The 19967-nt window shown below is 43.2% G+C and overlaps 2 protein-coding genes across 3 annotated transcripts; one reads left to right on the forward strand and one right to left on the reverse strand.

Annotated features, from left to right (window-relative positions):
- Positions 1-1010: 1010 nt before the first annotated feature.
- On the reverse strand, positions 1011-3977 carry Scpx (Sterol carrier protein X-related thiolase). Its single transcript, XM_078186264.1, has 4 exons — positions 3819-3977; positions 3253-3689; positions 2786-3161; positions 1011-2706 (listed from the first exon to the last, which is right to left on the reverse strand). The coding sequence occupies exons 2-4, from the start codon at positions 3677-3679 to the stop codon at positions 1890-1892; spliced, it is 1620 nt and encodes a 539-aa protein (XP_078042390.1). The 5' UTR covers positions 3680-3689; positions 3819-3977; the 3' UTR covers positions 1011-1889.
- A 1439-nt stretch (positions 3978-5416) lies between these two features.
- LOC144472647 (uncharacterized) lies at positions 5417-18756 on the forward strand. Of its 2 annotated transcripts, none has more exons than XM_078185933.1 (8): positions 5417-6076; positions 6401-6993; positions 7073-7402; positions 7471-7539; positions 7609-8164; positions 8239-8518; positions 8608-8790; positions 8874-18756. In XM_078185933.1, the coding sequence occupies exons 1-8, from the start codon at positions 5920-5922 to the stop codon at positions 10513-10515; spliced, it is 3810 nt and encodes a 1269-aa protein (XP_078042059.1). In that variant the 5' UTR covers positions 5417-5919; the 3' UTR covers positions 10516-18756. The 2 variants fall into 2 exon arrangements, with proteins under 2 accessions (XP_078042059.1, XP_078042060.1); XM_078185934.1 differs by having other exon boundaries at positions 8260-8518.
- Positions 18757-19967: the final 1211 nt, after the last annotated feature.

Genomic DNA, 19967 nt, shown 5'->3' on the forward strand with positions numbered 1-19967 from the left:
AGACTAGTGCCAGAAACTGGCGTCCGTTCGATGAATTATCGTCGAGTCCAGTTTCAGACGTTGCTTTATTGCGCGCCGACTACCTTTTTTTTTTACAAATCATTCTGGGAATCAGTTGGACGTCATCTCTGATATTTTATCCTTACCGAAGGATGCTGCAACATTTATTGAGATATATCGAGCATTGATAGCCGTTGATACAACGGTATTTAAAGCCACGCGCATTTAACGAATTAAGTACAGTGACTGTGCGAATGTCTGGCGCATCCTGACACGAAATTATAGAGTACAACGCCGACCTTAAAGTATATAAGCTTGTTTTTCAACTATTCGATGAACTGTACGAATTTTGTTATCCTTTTTGTCTGGACCCAACATGGTTCGACCATTTTATGGGTCAGAATCTATGTCATAGACTAGTATGGCGTTTGCGTATATTCAAAAAGAAAATGGAGTGAAATACAACGATTTTTACGAAACAATACTGGCGATACAGACTTACTGCTTAGTAAAAAAGAAAAGAGGAAGGAATTAGAAATGAAACATCATAAAAGAATGCAAAGAGTACAAATAATAATAATAATAATAAGATAATATAAAAGCAAGGATTATAATGGAATCGACCTCATTAAAGTAAATTAACAACTCAAAGTATATAATTTAGTAATACATAATCAATGAGTTTAAAATGTTTTATGCAGGAATGACCATTGTAATAATTACAGACGACTTTCATGATTACTTTCTCGTATTGTCCTTTCGTTTCAAATACAGTCTAACGTTTAAATGATCAGGTTAGCGATAGAAGTAATGTAGCGAAGTCAAAAATGTCGATCCCAGACCGGAAACATTATTTTTTGTTTAAAAATCTGTATCGTTTAATTTCATCAGAGGAATGCTTTGAGTTGTAAACAACGTAGGTTATTTTCGGACGATAACAATGACGATATTATCATTATGGACATTGGGATAAACAGGTGATAAAAATATTACTTACATGTAAAGACGTATTCATTGAAAATATTAAACAACATTTATTTTTCCATAAAAATGTTTTGGTAATAAGTATACAAACCTACACCTGCTTAATAAAAATCGTGTATAACATTATAATTGCACCCTGTTTCTTCTACCTACCGCGTCAATAATTCAATAGTAACAACTTTAAAACATTGAGAACGGATAATATTGAGACTTCGAGTAACTTAAACTTTATAAATGTATTTTTAATACAATATAATAATAAACGTTTTCTCGCTTAATCTCTAAATGTATCTCTGAAATGCAAATAATAAAAATTATAAAAAGTAATATCCATAATTCTATAATAAACATTTGAGGCCATAAGTGCAAAAAAGCACGAAATCACTTTACATAATACACTTTGGAATATTTTTCGAATACTATTTACTTATAATAAATTTTTACCCTTCACGTTCTTACAGCCTTGTTTAATTATAAGTGGAATATAACAATGTATTTATACTATGAACAATTTAACAAAAAATATAACTCTAATGGACTCACGATCGTTGAGTATAAGAAAACAGTAAATTTCGCTGGAATTATAAATATAAGTTGTTTAAGAATTTTGTAAGAATTGATTTTGATTACAGATGTTCATCTACTATTGAACAATTGTCTTAGGCAATAGTAACGTTACTATTTAGAAAAATAGAATATGGTATGTCAACCATGTCATTGTATATAAAAAATTGTAGAACTTTCAACATTTTCTACTAAAGATATATATGTATACTATGCAACAGGAATGAGTGTAACGCAGTTTTATGCTAGTTTCCAACTCTGACTTCTTATCGAGACTATATTTATGTCATTCTCGATATCAAATCGTGAAACCTATAGAAGAATTTCAAGATTTCTTCACTTTATAATTTCGAACGGAGAAGTTCAATTTTTTTAGCGGCGCGTTTCTGTAAATCGATGAGTTTCATCGCTAGTCCCATATTACCTTGGATCTTAATTTTTCCTTGGAAAAAGGCTTTTTGAGGATTCAATTTTCCAGATATAAAATCAACGATGTCGACATCGTTAATTATAATCATAACATCTGGTTTAGTCTCTCCGTAATACTCAACCTTTCCTTTTCCGTTTTTGGCATCTACAATCCAAATACCTTCTTCGCTACCTTTTGTCACTTTGAACCCGTATACTCCACGAACGCGATCAATTAAACCATCTTCATCTTCTTGCATTGCAATTTCTAATACTTTGAATAACGCGTTTGCCTGGAAACTATCTGGGTTGGCCCGGCCGCTTACATTATTTCTCATTACACCTTGTTGTTTCTCAGGGAAACCTAATTTGTACAGAGCAACCACAACTGCTCCACCTAAACCTATATTGTGTTGCAACGCAAGCTTTGCATTCGGCACTTGTCTTTTACCAGCCAACCCTCGCAATTGCCAGCACAGTTCAGTACATTGTGCTAGCCCTGTAGCTCCCAAAGGATGTCCCTTTGAGATCAATCCACCACTAGGATTTATTACATACTTTCCTCCGTATGTATTATCACCAGCATCAATCATTTTACCAGCTTGGCCAGGTGCACAGAGGCCTAATGCTTCATAGGTGATAAGCTCATTAGCTGAAAAGCAGTCATGCAGTTCCACAACATTTACATCAGATGGTTTATAAGGACATTGAGTGAAAACCTTCTCAGCTGCATTCTTGGTCATATCATAGCTATAAAAAAAATAGTCATTATTTGTATTTGTTCCCATGAGTTATTTTAAATTTTTCAAAAATACTTGTATTTCTATACCCAATAAGTTTTATGGCACTCTTTTCTGCGAATGTGGATGGTAGATCAGTAGACATTTCCATTGCTACTATTTCTACTGCTTGAGATTCGAGATTATTTCTGTGGACAAAGTCCTCACTAGCAAGGACTACAGCTGCTGAGCCATCTGACGTTGGACAACACTGAAGCTTGGTCAGTGGCCCAAATACTTTTGGAGCGTTCATTATTTGTTCCAAAGTGTATCTATCTTGGAATTGAGAGTACGGATTGTTCACAGAATGTAAATGATTTTTATAGGCAATCTTTGCAAAATGTTCGAGTTTGGTGCCATATTTTTTCATGTGCTCAAGCCCTGCATTTCCAAACAGCTGTGCAGTAATTGGACTTTCATTTATACCTATAATTACAGAAGAGCAAAAATAAATGGAAAAAAATAAAAATAAATGGACTCACTCAAACTCATAAATAAAAAAACACAATATATGTACCAGCAATATCAGCCATAAGTTCTACATGCTTATCCATAGGATTGGTACGATCTGTGAATTTTGACATCAAAGAGCCTCGTTCCATTTTTTCAAAGCCAAGGGCTAATGCACAATCGATGGAACCACTGTCGATCATCTGTTTAGCCATAATTAAAGCAGTGGAACCGGTTGAACAATTGTTATTTACATTATATACGGGACAGCCAGTAATCCCAACTTCATAGAGTGCCCTTTGACCACAGGTGGAGTCTCCGTAAACGTAACCAACACACGCAGCTTTTATCTCGTTGTATGAGATTCGTGCGTCTTGCAATGCCTTTGTCACGGCCTCCTTTGCCATTTCTGGATAATCGACGTCATCTCTTCTGCCTGGTTTTTCGAATTTTGTCATGCCGACACCGACAACGTAAACTTTCTTCGGTGACATCTTGAAAGAACTTGATACCGAAACAGAGAAAGTGAAATCAGTACGGAAGATACACGAAGTTAATGCTTGCGCTAGTGTACTCTCAACTAAACTGGTTGTACAAGTCTCGTATTAATAAATATTGACGATAAAAACTGACCTTTAATCTCTTCCGCAATATCTAATCACAAAAAGATGTAAATAAAATTAATGAGTGACAAAGCTACTTCACAACCAGCACTGCTACGCTCGGCTTACAGAGCGCGAATAATAATCGTGGAGAACAGCGGAGAAATCGTAATCGCGACCTCGGCAGAGAACAACATTGTTGCATCAATTTAGTTCCCAATACGCTTGCAGATGTCGCAAGTGTCTGCTTTGTAGCTTCCATGGACTGTAGATATACAGGAATAGGTCCTACTCTTGAACACTTCCCAGCCGCAGTTCGATCTGTTAGCGAGGGTTAATACAGAAATTTTCTTTGCTCTGATCGGTTGACAATTTACTGGTAAGACAGTGCTGCCTCTACAGTTGAAGAAAAAGAGAAAAAATAAGGAATGAGCAAGAAAGCATGAAGAGTAGCTTTTTCACTCTACCGTGCTTGCGGTCTTACTCTTTTCGCGCATCCCTTCGATTGATGCGCCGCCAGAGGCACGTGGTGCGAATTTTGATTTTTAAAGAAGCTTCCAACTATAGAATTCTCGAAAACGTGTTTTTAAAGTCTATTTGCTATTTAAGAATTAGTTACAAAACGAACGAAGTTTCTTCCGATCTACCACTCATTAGGAATCGAAAGTTACTATTCCTAAATATCATTGCTAGTTACGTTCGTGGCATAATTTCATTGTCACTGTTTTCTCTTCATTTTCTAAAAGTTTATTTCGAGAATAGAATAGAATTTCGTGACGCGTGCTTCAGATGGCGCGTTAACCGACGAATGCGCGCGGAAAAAGTGAAGCCGCAAGCACAGTAGTAAGTCGAGCTAAGTTTACTGTCCATGTGCACATCACACATAGAATCAGATGGGTATTATGCTGTTTCTCTCCATCGTAGCTTGTTCTCTTTTTACAGTATTTGCGCGAAGCTGGGTGCGCAGTAGAATGGTGGGGATAAAAAGGTTCTTGAATTGGAAGAAGAAAAAGCTCTTGAATAGAGAGACTGTATGTATAGATATGGACCACGTTCTCAGTGCGCAGGCTCTATTACCAACTCCTAGACCCAACGCGGCAAACCTCAGGACCATTTGAACTTCAAATAAATAATGCAAATCATTATCGAATGGAGCTTATAAACGTGTAAACGTATAAACATTGTCGACGCAACGAGAACTGAGATTTTATCGAACCTCGAAGCTACCACTTTTAACCTTCAAATACGATCGATTTGTAAATAATAAGAAGCCCGAAAGGATAATGACAAATTTTTCTTTTAAAACATATAAACACACATGCAGATTAAATATTAAATATTTCTACAACCTTGTTTATTATTATTTCTAATCTTTCATTCGATCTTTGTGTAATCGTCAATGAAACGTCAAATATGTATTTAATAATTATGCCTGAGGTATACATACACTTTTACACACGAAATGGGCTGGTGTACAAAATTTTACTTGACAAACATTCTGTTTGCAAAAAGAGAATGCGACATTACATGGGGAACTAAACTTTCTGAATTTCGTCCTGTGCTATATATATGTACTAGAAAATCGCGCCGGCCATTGCGCGCTCGTGTTTTGGTTCCGAAAAGATGGCGGACTCTTGTTTTCAAGATCGGTCACACTGGATTACAATAGTTTTGAAATGTACTGGAATAGTTGACATGTTCTGCATGTGATATTGTCGAGTGCATAAGAGCATTGTTACGACGGATTTGCTTGCCGAATTGAGGAAGTTTCTTTGAGCGTTGCGAGTGACGCGGAAGCGGTGTCTTCAGCGTGCGGATCATACGAACAAACGATTCGAGTGGTTTTCAAAGATTTCTGTTGTTTTCTGTGCGAAACACTGTTCGAGAAGCTAGAGAACATTATCATTGGCGACAAGAAAAATGGTTTGACTTCGATGGACGTTTACGATGTTCGAGATCCCGATGACTAGTGCATCAGCAACAGTTACTTGGTTAGGTTGATTTGCCCAGGTAGACGTTACACCTATGATACCTGAACAACGCTGTACGTGTTCCTCTCGGTGGTTCACGTTAAAACGTGACATTGCAACGAGTTCATGAACAGTCTGTTAAATGTATTACCGTAACTTATAATGGCGAACAGTGACTTTGATGTGGAGCTCTTTGAGCGAAGGCTCCACACGTTGAAAGATTCTCAGGAGTCAATCCAGGGTCTTTCTTCCTGGTGTCTGGAGAGGCGGCAACATCATAAAAAGATTGTTGCCACGTGGTTGCAGGTTCTAAAGAAGGGTAAGTTCTATAATGTTTTTAATCAATGCTATCTGATAAATACATTTACGTGGAAATCAAATGTTCCGAAACCACAATTTTGATACAATTTTAATTCTTGGTCTAAGAAATATTATAATTCTTAAATTAATTATTTGTAGTAGCTTGCAATGAGTTTCAATGCTTGTCAAAACAATGTGTTTACAATAGATTGTTTTGTTATGCTATAAACATGACGTCTTGTGAAAATATAATATAATCATAATGATTATATTATATGATAAGTGAAAATGATTATAATCTATAAACATGATGGATGATAATTTAATATGTTTTAAATGACAGTGAAAGTTGAGCATCGTTTGACACTTTTTTACCTGGCAAATGATGTTATCCAATACTCGAAGAGAAAAAATTTTGAGTTTGTGGAGTCTTGGGGAACGACTCTGCAACGCGCAACAACAATGGTCAGGGATGAGAAAGTGAAGCATCGTATATTGAGGATATTTAAAATATGGGATCAGAGACAAGTATACGACGAAGAGTTTCTGGCGGATCTGTCCGGATTAATTTCAGCAGCTCCAAAAAAGAAATTGGATCCACAACCAACAGCACCACCGGAAGAGTTTCAGGCTGCTTTACTTATTTCTACTATGAGATCATGTGCTACATTGGAGCAAGCAACGGATGCAAGATTAAGAGACTTAAGGGAAAGTAACATAGATGTAGAAAATGCGGAAGAGTTATGTGCTTCTCTGAAAGATAGAAGAAGAGTAGAAGATGCTGAAAAAGAAGTTGACTTGGCGGTGAGAAACGTTGAAAATTATGTTCGTGCATTGGAAGCAGAAATTAGAGAAAGGACACAAGTGCTCGAGTTGTTAGAACAAGCGGATCAGTTTTATGAAACTCAAAGGGGTGAAGTTAAAATAGTTACCAATGTAAGTAGTATAGAACATTGCAAATATTTTTAAATTTGTGAGTATTGTTCAGTGTATCATTATTTTTTTTTGTGAATAGGCGTACAGGAATTTTGGAAGTCGTGTAAAAAATTTAAAGAAAAAGTTGGATGAACTTTTACCAACATTGGTTTCCCCAATTCCCTCGCCAGACATTAATGCCCCATCTCCAAGTCCGGACAGTGATATAGATCTACCAGGAGACGAGAACCAAACTCAAAACCAGTTGGGAATGATAGATGTAGCTCCACCATCTATGTATGGAACATACTCGCACGAGTATGATCCTGTGCCTGTACCAGCTCCTGAATTGGGGCAAGGCAACGATTCTGGAGATTTTACCAATAACTTTTCATCCTTTATAGGAGGAAATATGGATTTTGGTAATATGGTAAGACATCTTTCATAGATAATCTTATTGGTCTGTTCTATTTTGTATGTTATTTATTCTTTTTATAGAGAAATATATTTAATGAAAGATCGTCGACGCCTACTGGAATGTCACAGCAGTATACCGACTCTTTAGAGGTACGTCTAATTAAGAATAATATATACATCGCGTTAGAGCATTATTAAAACATTGCATGCTTTTTTCAGGCTAAACCAATAGAAGTAATTAATATGAGGCCCTCCAAAAACGAAAGTACTAACGCGGACTTTAATATCTCTAGTTTCTTAAAGACTGTTCTTCCTTCTTCTGATGGAACACAAGATCCTGGTGGAATTCCAGGTCTTGGACTAGATATTCCTGAGTCCCAAGTAGGATCTCCTCAGCGTACCAACTACAGACATTCACCTGTGTTAGGACAACATCCTGTAACTCCAGTGATCTCAAGAATGATGGGTAGTCAAAATACGCCTATGGGCGTGAATAATTGCCAAATGACCCACAGTACCCCACTGCCAGTCCGGAACTTGTCCGGCGAGTCGCATACTCCCTCTCCGTACTCCAGTCAAAACAGTCAGAGTAACATCACAGTACCCTTCGATGGCCCCACTAATAATAACACAGTGAACCCGTTACCACCCCCTCCATTACCTCCGCCGATTTTTCTCGACGACGAGAATTGTTACAATAAGTTGCCTCCGAAATTTCCCACGTGGACACCACCGAACGAATCTATCAAAGAAGCAGCGAAATGGGAGGAAAAGGGTATGGAATTTTAGCAAGTAGAACATAACACCGGAGAAGTATGACCTTTAAATAATGAATGCTTTGTAACGCAGCGGGTTTCGCTATATCTTCAGGAAAGAATAGCATGAATCCTAGTTGGCCCGGTGAGTGTGACGAAAAGACGAAAGTCTGGATGGATGGTGAATCGGATAGGTGGGATCCGAGCAATGAGACCACGTGGGTTAATCCGGTCAGAGGAAAAAACGAAATCCTATCAGAAACGCCGGAATCGCCACCGATGTATGAAAAAGCAGGATTTACGGACCCAGTAGAGTATGACGACCCTCAACCGCAAGAATCTCTTCTGAGTACCACTGGGGACGTAGATCATAGGTGAAAAATTCAGTAGTTGACAAGGCTCGATCGATCGATCTTGAGTCATCGTACGGTTCATTTATACATTACTAAACGCGCTTTTCCAGAGTGATACCAATACCGATGACAGTGGAGAACCAACTGCCGTATCGATTGATGAAAGCAGCGGACGTCGACCACCGTAATTTGATCAGTTTAACAGGCAGTCCCGCTAATCATAACGTAAACGACAGCTCGATGAGCACGATACCGAATAGTACCTTGTGGTCATCTGGCGACCAGGATTACCGGTAAGTGAACGGTATACTGCTTATTGTTAGCAGTGTGTTAAAGTCATCTTCTTAAATTGAAATCTTCACAATGCAAATATCAGGCAACATATGCAACCTGGTGATATCGTGGAAAGTGTAGACATGGAGATGTCCGACGACGAAACTGACAGTAAGCCAAAAGGAAGGGTGTTGGTGGACGTCAGGTCGCAGGACAGAGACATGAGAGTAGGTAACCCGCCGCCATCCCAGCACATGGACATGGATATGCGTATGATTCCGCTTCCCTCCGGACAAATGCCAGGTCCGCATGGGCCAATGATGCAGGACGTGCACATGCACTCGGGACCACCACCGCCTCCTCCTCCGCCGCCTCAGTTTCATCCAAACCAAGCACCGTTTCACCAGGACCAAGGCGATTTTCGTCACAATCCTTCGTCGGATTTTCACCCGTCTCAGTCAAGTTTCCATCAGAACAGACCGCCGCCCGGTTTTCTGCAGAATCAGCAAGATTTCGGTCAGCAAGAGTTCCACCAGATGCACCAGTCGCAGTCCGACTTTCCTCAGCAAGACTTCGAGTATCGGGAGAACCATAGCTTGAGACCGAATCCAGAGTTTCACGGCGAGTCGCAGATGCGTGGCAGGTATTCACAGCCAGCTGACCACCCGCACAGGGACATGTCGTTCCACCGGAACGAGAGAGGACGAGGAGGTCGAGGTTTCCCGCGAAATCGTCGGGACCGATACTCTGACGACCACAACAAACAAAGGAATCTGTTGAACAATCGTAAGCCACGATCCCTGGACCAGCATCAGAGATCGTCGCCAGAGATTCTACCAAACAGTCGGCCTCTATTGCTTCAGCCGCCGGACACGGTTGTGATCCTTGACGAGGAGGGTATGCCGATAGGTCTTCCGGATGACAAAGACACTCTGGTGAATGCAGAGCATGTGCCAGATCAGGACCAGGAAGACAACCTGCAAGACCGTAGGTCGTCGCACGGCACCCCTAACTCCCGCGACCTCGACCAGCCACCTTACCCAGGTGGATCAAGTCTCGTGCACGAGCACGAATCCGAGCTTGTGACTTCGGAATCGGAGGACCAACTGCCGGTGAACCAAGTAACGGTTGTGCCGGTGGCAGCGGACTCGAAGGACTCTCAACTGAGTCAGTACGTGCCGATCTCTGAATACGAGGAGCACGTGGAGTCAGAACCGGTGATATCGGAGAAACTCTGCGATAGCATCGACTCGCCGGAAGTTGGAAGCCAAGAGATGAGCTTTAACGAGCAGCACATGGACCAACAGATGGAGGACTTGGTGAACGCGTCGAGCAACGATCTCAAGCGACCGTCGACGAACGGCGGCTTCGAAGATCAGATCGACGAGAGTATCAACAAGAAGCGAATGCTGACGAACGGACCTCAGACACCGACCGGAACCGACTCCGGTCTGAACGGACCGATCCCGCAGGTGTCTGCGGAGTCTCATCCGGGTATCTACGACTTCGACGGTCCGTTAGGGTCTAACTTCCGACCGCGTCTCGCAGGTCCCGGCCCTTTCCCCCCGTGGAGAGGTGGCCCGCCCCGTGGCCGAGGGTTCCGGGGTGGGCCCAGGGCCCCCTGGATGGACCGAGGACCCCGTGGCCCCGCGATCGGCAGCTTCATACCGAGGGGGATGAAACGTGGTGGCGGTCAGTTCAGGGGCAACGGGTTCCGGGGCCGGGGTCGGGGTAACAATTGGTAGACACCGTAGTCTCGCTCGAATAGCGAACAGTTTGTAAGCCCACGTGTGAGAGACCCTTGTCGTCGTTTTTTCTATTTCTGTAAATAAGTTGTTGCGAACCGTCGAACTCGGTCCTGATCCGGCCTCGTGCCGTGTCGTTGGATCCTCGGAGGGGATCCCAGATTTCCGTTCCCCGGAAAGGAGCGAGATCTTCCGTAGGAGATCGCCCGTCTTCGCCGGAAGGTGCTCGCGCTTCTGTGCGATTGATTCGCCTATATACATATATAAATAAAATACACAAATTATATAGCTATATAAAAAGAGGATGTATCACACAGAACACGGAATGGAGCTCGAATTCACATATACACACGTTCTCCGTTTAAGATCTAGATGCGTTGTCGAGGCGGTTGCCCGAGTTGATTGACACTTGGTATTCAAACGCGGCAGCTGTTACGACGATGGCCGCGTTACCTTCTAGGATCGTATGTATAAGTCAATGAAAAACCTCTCTGTTTCACGTGTAATGCGTTCACGAGTACGATCGAATATTTATCGGCCGGTTGGCTGGACCCGCGGACGGATCCCGACGCGATACCACTCTCCTCCTCTGTCTCGCGTGTCAAGGACACGAGGAAGCAAGGACGAGGGATCGTTGGAGGACCCGCGCGCGGGGACCGCCTCGTTTCTTCGTTCTTTCGCCACTGCATACGAACACGGATCTGATGCCTGTTTTACTCGAAAGAGATCGTGTCCCCATCGTGGATTATAAGCAGGCGTGTCAATGAACTTTCAAAGCTGTATTAATAAAAATGCAATGTTTATGTTCTGGTCCAGTTCGTACATTACCCCTGTTTTTATTTTATTTTTTTTTCTCTCTCGACCGGAATAGAGAAGCTGCGTAGCTCGGTCCCGGATAACGCGCCGATTAGAGGCGGTTCGCCAGGACCGCGAAACACTGTACCATTTTGTATTTTTGTTTCTGATTGTCCGCAGAGGTACCAATATGGCGTACGCGGTTCCATCGCACGGCCTAATCGTTCTCAGTTCTCTGTTTCTCTCCCGTTGCTTCGTTCCTTTCCGCATTCTCTCTCTCTCTCTCTCTCTCTCTCTCTCTCTCTCTCTTGCATTAACGTAGAGGGAACTGCGTACCGCCATCACAGGAACAGTCCTCGTGCGCTCTACAAAAGAGGTCATTTTCTTTTCTCCAGCCAGACACTAACTTCGCTCTTGTCAATGTACAGATTTATCTTATCGTGACGCGCACCCCTGTAACGCATCATTTTACGAAAGTGTTAGTTAACAAGATTGGGTAAAATAGTATTTCTTTAATAGATAAACGTACCACCGCCGCGAAGTCAGTGTCTGGTTCATTAAGGAACGTTTATAGGGTGCACGAAAGAATTTCTTTTATTACCACGAATATCCCAGAATATATTGCGTATTTTTATTCACTTTTTTCTCCCCCCGTTATTTGTTTATTTTTTTTTTTACGCGTCGAGGGAATCGACGACGAACAACGATAAATCGAGATCGCATGCATTTCGGGGGTTCGAGCTCTTTTTTTACCGCACCCGTGGACTCGGCGGTGCGATCGCCGCGAATACACAATACCTTCTGGGATATATGTTTTTTATCAATCATCGGACCAGCGGATTTTATGCATTTGTGACGGTTGCGTGTGTGTGTGTGTGTGAGAGAGAGAAAGAGACGCGATAAAACGAAGACTCTGGCGATCCTCCGCGCAGTCTTCGTTTTATTCTCGGTTCGATGGAAACTCGGATAAGCGGAACACCTGCCGGCCGTAAAATTGATTTTATAACAACGATTGTAACCGTCGATATTCGCCACCCCTGTAAATGCAGAAGACCCGCGGCGTGCGTCTAATAGAGAATTATCCTAAGCCGCCAGTTTCCGTAGCGTTCGTTCCGCTCCGAGCGGATACTCCGTCGGTGTTGCTCTTGTCTCGACGACCAATCATTGTCAGCCGGGGCCGCGTGATACGCGTGTTTTACAGTAACTTGTTAGCGGGCGCACGAGATAGTAGCGTAGAAAGCTGGATCCTTGGAAACCAAATGATTGTTTAATAAAACGTTGCAATCTACCGAGGACCCCCTGAGAGCACAATCGATCGATCGCGTAGAAATTCGCGCGGATCACTCGACCGTGACGCGCGCGATCGCCGGCTACACCACCCACTACGCGTTAGAACGTCTCGACATCGTCAAACGATCGTGGGACTATTTCCACCGATTTAGTTTTCTTTTACCGTTAACACTTCGATCGCGGCGCGAGGAGATATTATTTTTCACAATTTTCCGCGAACGTACGCGATTCATTTATTAACGAAAATACTATAGCCGCCGCGACGGTTGTTCGCGTGTACGTGTTTTATTACGAGGGTATTCGGGACGATCAAAGCGTTAACGATTTCCTCGGGACCGAAACAGAAACAAGAATCGCGGAGAGGCTTATTTTACGTTTTAACCAGGTGTCACGGAGTCCGTTTATCGGCAACAAATATTTCGCTCGTTTCGTTTCTTTTCTCAAATTCACCGATAATTGACTCGATTTAATGGGTTCTCCCCGCCGCGTCGCAGAGTCTTTGAACTCCCTTTCTCGCGCTCCGCCGAACAATTCTCGCGCCCGCGATCGCCGGCAAAGCGTAACTCGAGACACGAATTTCGAACTTTCGCGTGCTTTCGAAGCGCATTATGATTTTCAAGCTGGTGATATTCGCTTAACGGCGCATCATATTTTAATCGATGAAATTGTTTAATTGTACAACGTTCGTGAAATTTTTCGATCAGCTGGCAATCATTTTCGCGCGGTCCGGTAACGTTTCCGGCTTCGTAGCGACCCGCTGCACCGCTTATCCGTGTGTTATACGTTTTCGAACTGCGGCGCAGAAAAATTGCGACTTTAAACCGAGCGGAATCGAGTATCCATTCCCGCGTACGCGCACGTTGTGGAAACCTGCAATCACGGCTGTAAAAAACTGCCCGCTTAATCAGCGATCGATTGTGTAACAGTCGTTTAATATCAAGCGGTCGCGCCGTTCTCGCGCGAACAACACACTCTGTGTACTCGATTCATGGCGCTCGATTTATTTTCTGCGCAACGAAACGTCGCGTTATTTATGTTATTTATTAAGTCTACGCTCTGTCATTATTTTCTTACGCGCGCCTAACTTTGAGACCTATCTTGTAGACTCCCGATTAACCCGATTGTAGAGGTTTCGATAGACAATGCCAATCGCAACATATTAAAGGAAATTGAAAGCGACGATGAACTTATAAAAACAAACATCCATGGATAAATAATAATTCTATTTGCAAATGAAAAATCGTAGTTACGTATGGAAAAACTGCAAGGCATATTTGCTTGGCGAAAAGATGTAAAATAAAGGGGAGAATATGGTTTACAGGGTGGCACGTTCGCGGATAACTGTGCGTATCCTCCGATTGCAAAGGTAGAACAAATGTATCGTTTTGATCTGAGGGAAACGTGTTAAACGGTAGAAAAATATTTAGATCTTATAGGAAATATCGATTCTGTTCCCGCAATCGAAGGAGACGTTATCGCGCGAAATGGACCGCTCCGTACACGGTATTTTCCAGCGGAGATACCGCGAATATCACATCGGAGATCTCGTGGAAAGTATAATCGACGGCCGGATTACAGGGAGTCTACGGCGTAGCGTCGATCGAAATGTCTCGAGATTCCGGGGCCGGCCCGATAATCCAGCCCCGTTTTTCGAAGCGTCGCGGACCGTTCCGCGGGGAGGGTTGGCTAATGCACGCGCGCCCGTTCTAGCGCAGACGATCGAGATCAACGATGTCTCGGTCGGTGGTGGTTACGGCGTCGGGAACCGGGGCGACACTTCATTGGCACGCGAAACCTGCGTGCGCGGTGTTATCGATTCCGCCGGCGACAACGCCGCGTGCGTGATTTCAGCGCGACCGCTCGCGTGCGAAATCTAGACGGCGGAAGAATCTCCGAGGGCGCGTCGTCGCAGACGACGGCCGCTCACGCGTTCGCGTGAACTCGCGGCGATACGCGAGCACCCGCGACAAGTATTCGATCGAACGAGTGAACGCGATCGTTAGATGAATCATTGGCAGACGAATTATTGTGTCGGCAACGCAGGAGGTCGATTGTCTCGCCGTGAACGAACGCTGTCGCGGAGACGCGGTAGCAAAATTTTTTAATACTTCGCCTCAGCGTTTCCGGCGATGTACGATCCTCCTACTGGAAACGTTTGCGTCCGTGTTTGCGTGTGTGTGTACGACCGCTGAAAAATTGCTCGAACAACGGGCGTTCTCTTCGATATTGTAAAGAAACTTTAGGTTCGGAGGTTTTTTTTTATTTGTTAACGCGTCGACTGTCGCGCGAATTACAGCATTTTATTTGCTATTTTTTGTTCTGCGATTATTATTAATAGTAAATTCGTCGCTGTCCGTCGAACAATGTCCAGTTTCTGATTTTTTTTTTTTTTTTTTTTAGACGACGATTGTAATGTATATCTTTCTCGTAGAAAATCTAGTCCATTAGCATCGGATAGAATTATTGTTAATAACACGATTCACCGGCTACGCGCCACTTATTAGACGGCGCGCGTCGGCGACGCGCGTACGACGGTCGTCGTCGTTGACGCGCGCTGAGACGGGACGAACCGCGAAACAATGATCATAAAATGACAGACAATACACCGTACATGCGACCTTGATTCGTTGAAATGCTTGTTCGATCTTGCTTTTCCCAGCCGCGAGGAGAACACGTACGGAGGTTTTATCGTCGATGATGTTGACGCGCGCAGCTGAATGGACGTCGTGAAACGACGGCCATCAAACTATAGACTGCGATACGTATATATATACAGGTTGTTTCAAAAATGTCTAACAGTCCGGAAATGGAGGAGACCCGTGATCATTTCAAGCAACTTTTTCCTTTACAAAAATTTTCTCCGAGACATCGTTGACGACTTATTGACAAAAAAAATATTGACCAATGACGTCCGCTCGTTAACTGGGTCGTCGCGCGCCAGCGAATACCCGCTTCTCATTGGTCAATGGTTTTCGCGAATAACTCGTTAACGATGCCTCGGAGAACATTTTCGTAAAGGAAAAATTTGCTTGAATCGACCTCGGGTATCTTCCACTTCCGGATTGTCAGACATTTTTGGGACGTTCTCTGTATATCTTTTGAATTTAGTTCGCTCATTGAACGACGAAGATTGTACACGACTATTGTAACCGTTTGTCGAGCGGTGGTTGTATATGTTAGAGAAATAGAATAGAAGAGTTGTCAATTCGCTGGAACAAACTATCCGCGGTAATAATAAAATATTCTCGTTCTTTAGATAGAGTATCATATCGTCCGGTCGAATGTGAACGAATCACGTTCAATGATCAGGGCGAAGTCATTTTCTCGGATACGCCCCGATTGCACACTTCGAACGATCATACCGCCCACATTCTCTCTTTCTCTCTCTCTCTCTCTCTCTCTCTCATTCTGTATACTGCAAATAAAAAGCCGAAGATAATCCTCTTGTCTCGACACGTTACTCAAACACAGATGACTCTTGCATTCTACTTCTTTTGACTATCGGCGACACACTCGTACGCACACAAACACAGGCAGGCACGCTTACACACACATGTTTTATGTTCACTGCCGCGATTCGTCTGAGAACGTTCGATCAGCGAGAACAAAGATAGATCGATGCTTCCGATCGAACACTTTTGGGCGGAGCTTGCGTTCCATCGTTCAGTCTGCACGGATCGTTTCCTTTCGATTGCAATCAATTTTCTACTCGTGCAATTCTGTAAACCGTCGACGCCTGTCGTTTTGTTTCGAGCGCGCGGCGCAAGATTCCCCCTCCCCCGAAAATGTTCGCATCGTTCGCCGAAAATCGATCGACGGTGGAGCGAAAAGCGATCGCGCGAAACACGTGGCCGGTTCAGTGTTGGCGATCGAAACGAAATATTTTTTGCGAAACCGTTGTCTGTAAATAATCTTAGCTGCCCGATCTCTCGCCGGGTAAAGCTGGCGTGCAATTTGTCAATGCGACGGCGATCAGAATCGCACCGGAACTCGAAAGATCTTCGGGAAAGATCGAGCATCCCTCGACCGTCCTGTTTGGTATACGGATGCGATCTTATGCGCGAAAGCTGCGGCGCACTGTGGTCGATTCCTTCGAATAATCGGACAAAAATGATTTGCGATTCGGGAATTTGTTTTATCGATGGATAAACGGGACGAGGCGTGCTTTATTTCTCGTCGCAAAATGCGCGCGTCATTTCTATCTATTCGTTTCTTTCCAGTGATTTATCAGTACGCCCACGAGGGTTGTTATTGTAACATTGTTTACGGCTTTAAGAGAATGAAAACTCGCAAGATCTCGCAGCTATTTTTAGATCTCGCCCGGTTACAATAATAAGTATCGCATTGTGCAACGAATTTCACTCTGTCACCCAACTAATTATTTTATTATTATCAGACTGTGGACTTTATGCATTTATAGAGATATATATATATATATATAGGTCGAACATAAAATTATAAGGACATTGTTACGTTAGCTTCTAACGTATTGTAATCATTAAAAGGAGAAAGTTATTTTCAACGAACTTACGTTTCCTTATACCGTGAAATAATCTAAAATAATAACTTGAAGAATTTTTGAATTATTCCAATTTGTTTCCAGTTATGAAAGAAGTAACATATCAGAAGTTACCGGTCACAGTTGTTAGAACGATAACTAACGAAACTACATAACAATTCTCCACTTCGCAAAATAATTCTTCCTTTTTGTTCCATTATCGAAGAGAAACGACCACACAGCGCGGCGTAGAACGAGACATTCATTTCGACGTATCCTTCCACGTAGGATTATGATTTTTCATCTTGTTGACTGATATTATTTATTTGCATACGTTTCAGTTCGCCGATCGCCAGACCGCGGCTTACCTCCGACGCCGAACGTAACCGCCGTGTTCGGAGGAATTAACCCATTCGGTACGAGCGCCGGATATATCCCGGCATCCACGCGACGATGACCGGTATAATTAATAGAAGTTCATATAAGTATCTTTCAATATTAAAGTTACAAGCAGCACCTTTAAAAAAATACTGTTTTATTAAGCATAGTTTTATTCAACGCTTAGGAAAATCTTCGTACGAAGGAGGGACTGGCAACGCGTTAAGAGCGAATTATTGGAACGTGTACCGGGAATATCACGACGGACAGAAAGTGCTCGTACCTAAAGGGTTAATACTCGACTACAGCGAAGCGATTTTACCCGCGAATCTCGCAGTCTGGCGAGCGGCGTCGCGCGCGCGATTCCGCTGGCAATCCTCGCGGAGCGAATCGAATTCGTTTTTCCATGAAATCAGCGGATCGTCGCGCGAGTTGTGACACGAAAACCGGAGAGCAGCCTCTGCGATTGTTTCCGACTGGACTGGAAAATTTGTCGAGCTTTCCGTTTCCTCTTCTAAGTCGATCCCTGCGAGGACGAGGAACGACCGAGTCGTTTCCGAGTGAAAAATATTAGGTTGTTGCCGTCCATTCCGACCACGTCCGATCCACGTAACCGGCAACGGAAGCTTCTGTAACGCGCTCGAAAATGCATCCGCGAACTGTGTACCGTCTCCACGACACGATCTGTAGCGACAATAAAATTGATTCGGAGTTGTTACACGACTAATAAAAAGATGGCGGATCGCCGCCCGAGGGGGGCAGACACGATCGGCGAGAAACTTCCCAGTTCTACGGAATACTTTATTCGCGCGTCCGTCGAAGTCCGGGAAAGTTCGGCGCGCGGATCGATCGTTGAAACGAGCCGACCCGCATACGTCAAAGGAACTCTGTGTCGTTTCCACAGTTTCTATTTACTTTAGCCGCGTAGGTCCACCGACTCGCGAGTCGCTCCGCCATTTTCCCCGATCGGAAAACTTGCGAATCGGTTCGCTCTCGTGTTCGCGGATCTTTTAGAAACGACCTTAATGTACAGTGACCGCCCCCCTCCCCCCCGTTAACCCGTCGCACTCGCGTACCTATTCTCTGGCCTATGTTCAAGGACTATTTTCAACCCTCCTATGTAAAAACCGTCCTACATCTTTTTTAGCATCGCGCTAAGGGTGCATTAAAGCCGACACAGTGTCAGCTGGTCAGAGTTAGCCGTATTTTACTCGAGTAACTAGCACAATTTCATTGGAAGAATTTGTACGAAGAAATTTTGCTCGGAGAATTTATTCGATATATTAATTCGAAGAATTTATTCGATATATTAATTCGAAGAATTTATTTAGAATATTATTCGAAGAATTTATTTAAAATATTATTCGAAGAATTTATTTAAAATATTATTCGAAGAAATTATTCAGAATATTATTTGAAAAATTTATTTTGAATATTAATTCGAAGAATTTATTTAAAATATTATTCGAAGAATGTACTTAGAATATTATTCAAAGAATTTAATCGAAAAATTATCCGACTAAAACTGCATCCGAATAATTAATTGGAAGCGTTCGAAGAAAATGTTATTAAACCTAATGGTCGAACCGTGCAGCCAGCTAGGCTAGAGAGTATAATGCAAAAGCGTCTGCGACAAGAGAAAGAAAGGGATAGACAGATAGAGGTCACCGAATGCGCAACAACCTAATATTTTTTGTCCTCTCCCTTTTTGCCGTTGGTTCAGTGCCAAGGGTTTGTGAGAGAGAGAAAGAGAGAGAGAGAGATTATGATCGTTACGAGCCCTGTACCGGTAGCGTAAGAAACCCGGGTCGGGAAAAGTGCAACGCGGACAGGAGAGTGTTAACGCGTGCGTCGCACGCCACACGGTCGCCCGGGTCGTTCGAGTTCCGTTCGAATGATTTTATCGCGGCTCGTGGGGAGATTATGGTCGTCGTTCAACGGAATATGTATACGCGTCGACGTTCAGGGGGGGCCGAGGAGGATCGATCGAAATGATCCCGCGAAGTGCCTTCACTCGAGGATACCTGTCTTCTTTTTTTTTTTTGACACCGGAAGTCGACGGACGTCCACGACAGTTAGCAAACAACTGCGTCCGTTCGTTTCGTCACCGAGCGGCAACGTTAATGTCCTCGAGATATTGAACCGTTCAAACGGGAACGACCTAATTCGATTTGTTGAAACGTATGCTCGTCGTTTCGAGGATAACCGGAGAAACAAAAAAACGACGAACGGTGGGAGCCGCGCGCGGTAGAAGGGGGAGGGGGGGGGGTATCCCCCCCCCCCGTTCGTTGCGCATTGTTTTCTTTTCTCTTTTTTTTTTTTTTTTTTTATCAACACAGTATTCGAGAACTTCCGATATACGCGGTGCACTACAGGCAATCGATCTGAAGTTCTATTAATAAAGTCGGACTCGATTATCCCGGACGATAATCTCGAGCAAAGCAGGCCATTATTTAGTTATTTAATAATAGATCGCCGATGAGTTTTATAT

This window comes from Augochlora pura, chromosome 7 (assembly GCF_028453695.1).
Source record: "Augochlora pura isolate Apur16 chromosome 7, APUR_v2.2.1, whole genome shotgun sequence".
NCBI classification, from domain to species: domain Eukaryota; kingdom Metazoa; phylum Arthropoda; class Insecta; order Hymenoptera; family Halictidae; genus Augochlora; species Augochlora pura.

Excerpts from the sequence above, each read along its gene's own strand:
- Scpx (XM_078186264.1), bottom strand. The coding sequence starts at position 3,679 with ATGTCACCGAAGAAAGTTTACGTTGTCGGTGTCGGCATGACAAAATTC. Across the intron at positions 3,162-3,252 it reads ACTTATGGCTGATATTGCTG|GTATAAATGAAAGTCCAATT; the intron begins GTACATATATTG and ends CTGTAATTATAG. Across the intron at positions 2,707-2,785 it reads AGTGCCATAAAACTTATTGG|CTATGATATGACCAAGAATG; the intron begins GTATAGAAATAC and ends TTTTTTTTATAG.
- LOC144472647 (XM_078185933.1), top strand. The coding sequence starts at position 5,920 with ATGGCGAACAGTGACTTTGATGTGGAGCTCTTTGAGCGAAGGCTCCAC. Across the intron at positions 6,994-7,072 it reads AAGTTAAAATAGTTACCAAT|GCGTACAGGAATTTTGGAAG; the intron begins GTAAGTAGTATA and ends TTTTGTGAATAG. Across the intron at positions 8,165-8,238 it reads AGCGAAATGGGAGGAAAAGG|CGGGTTTCGCTATATCTTCA; the intron begins GTATGGAATTTT and ends TTTGTAACGCAG.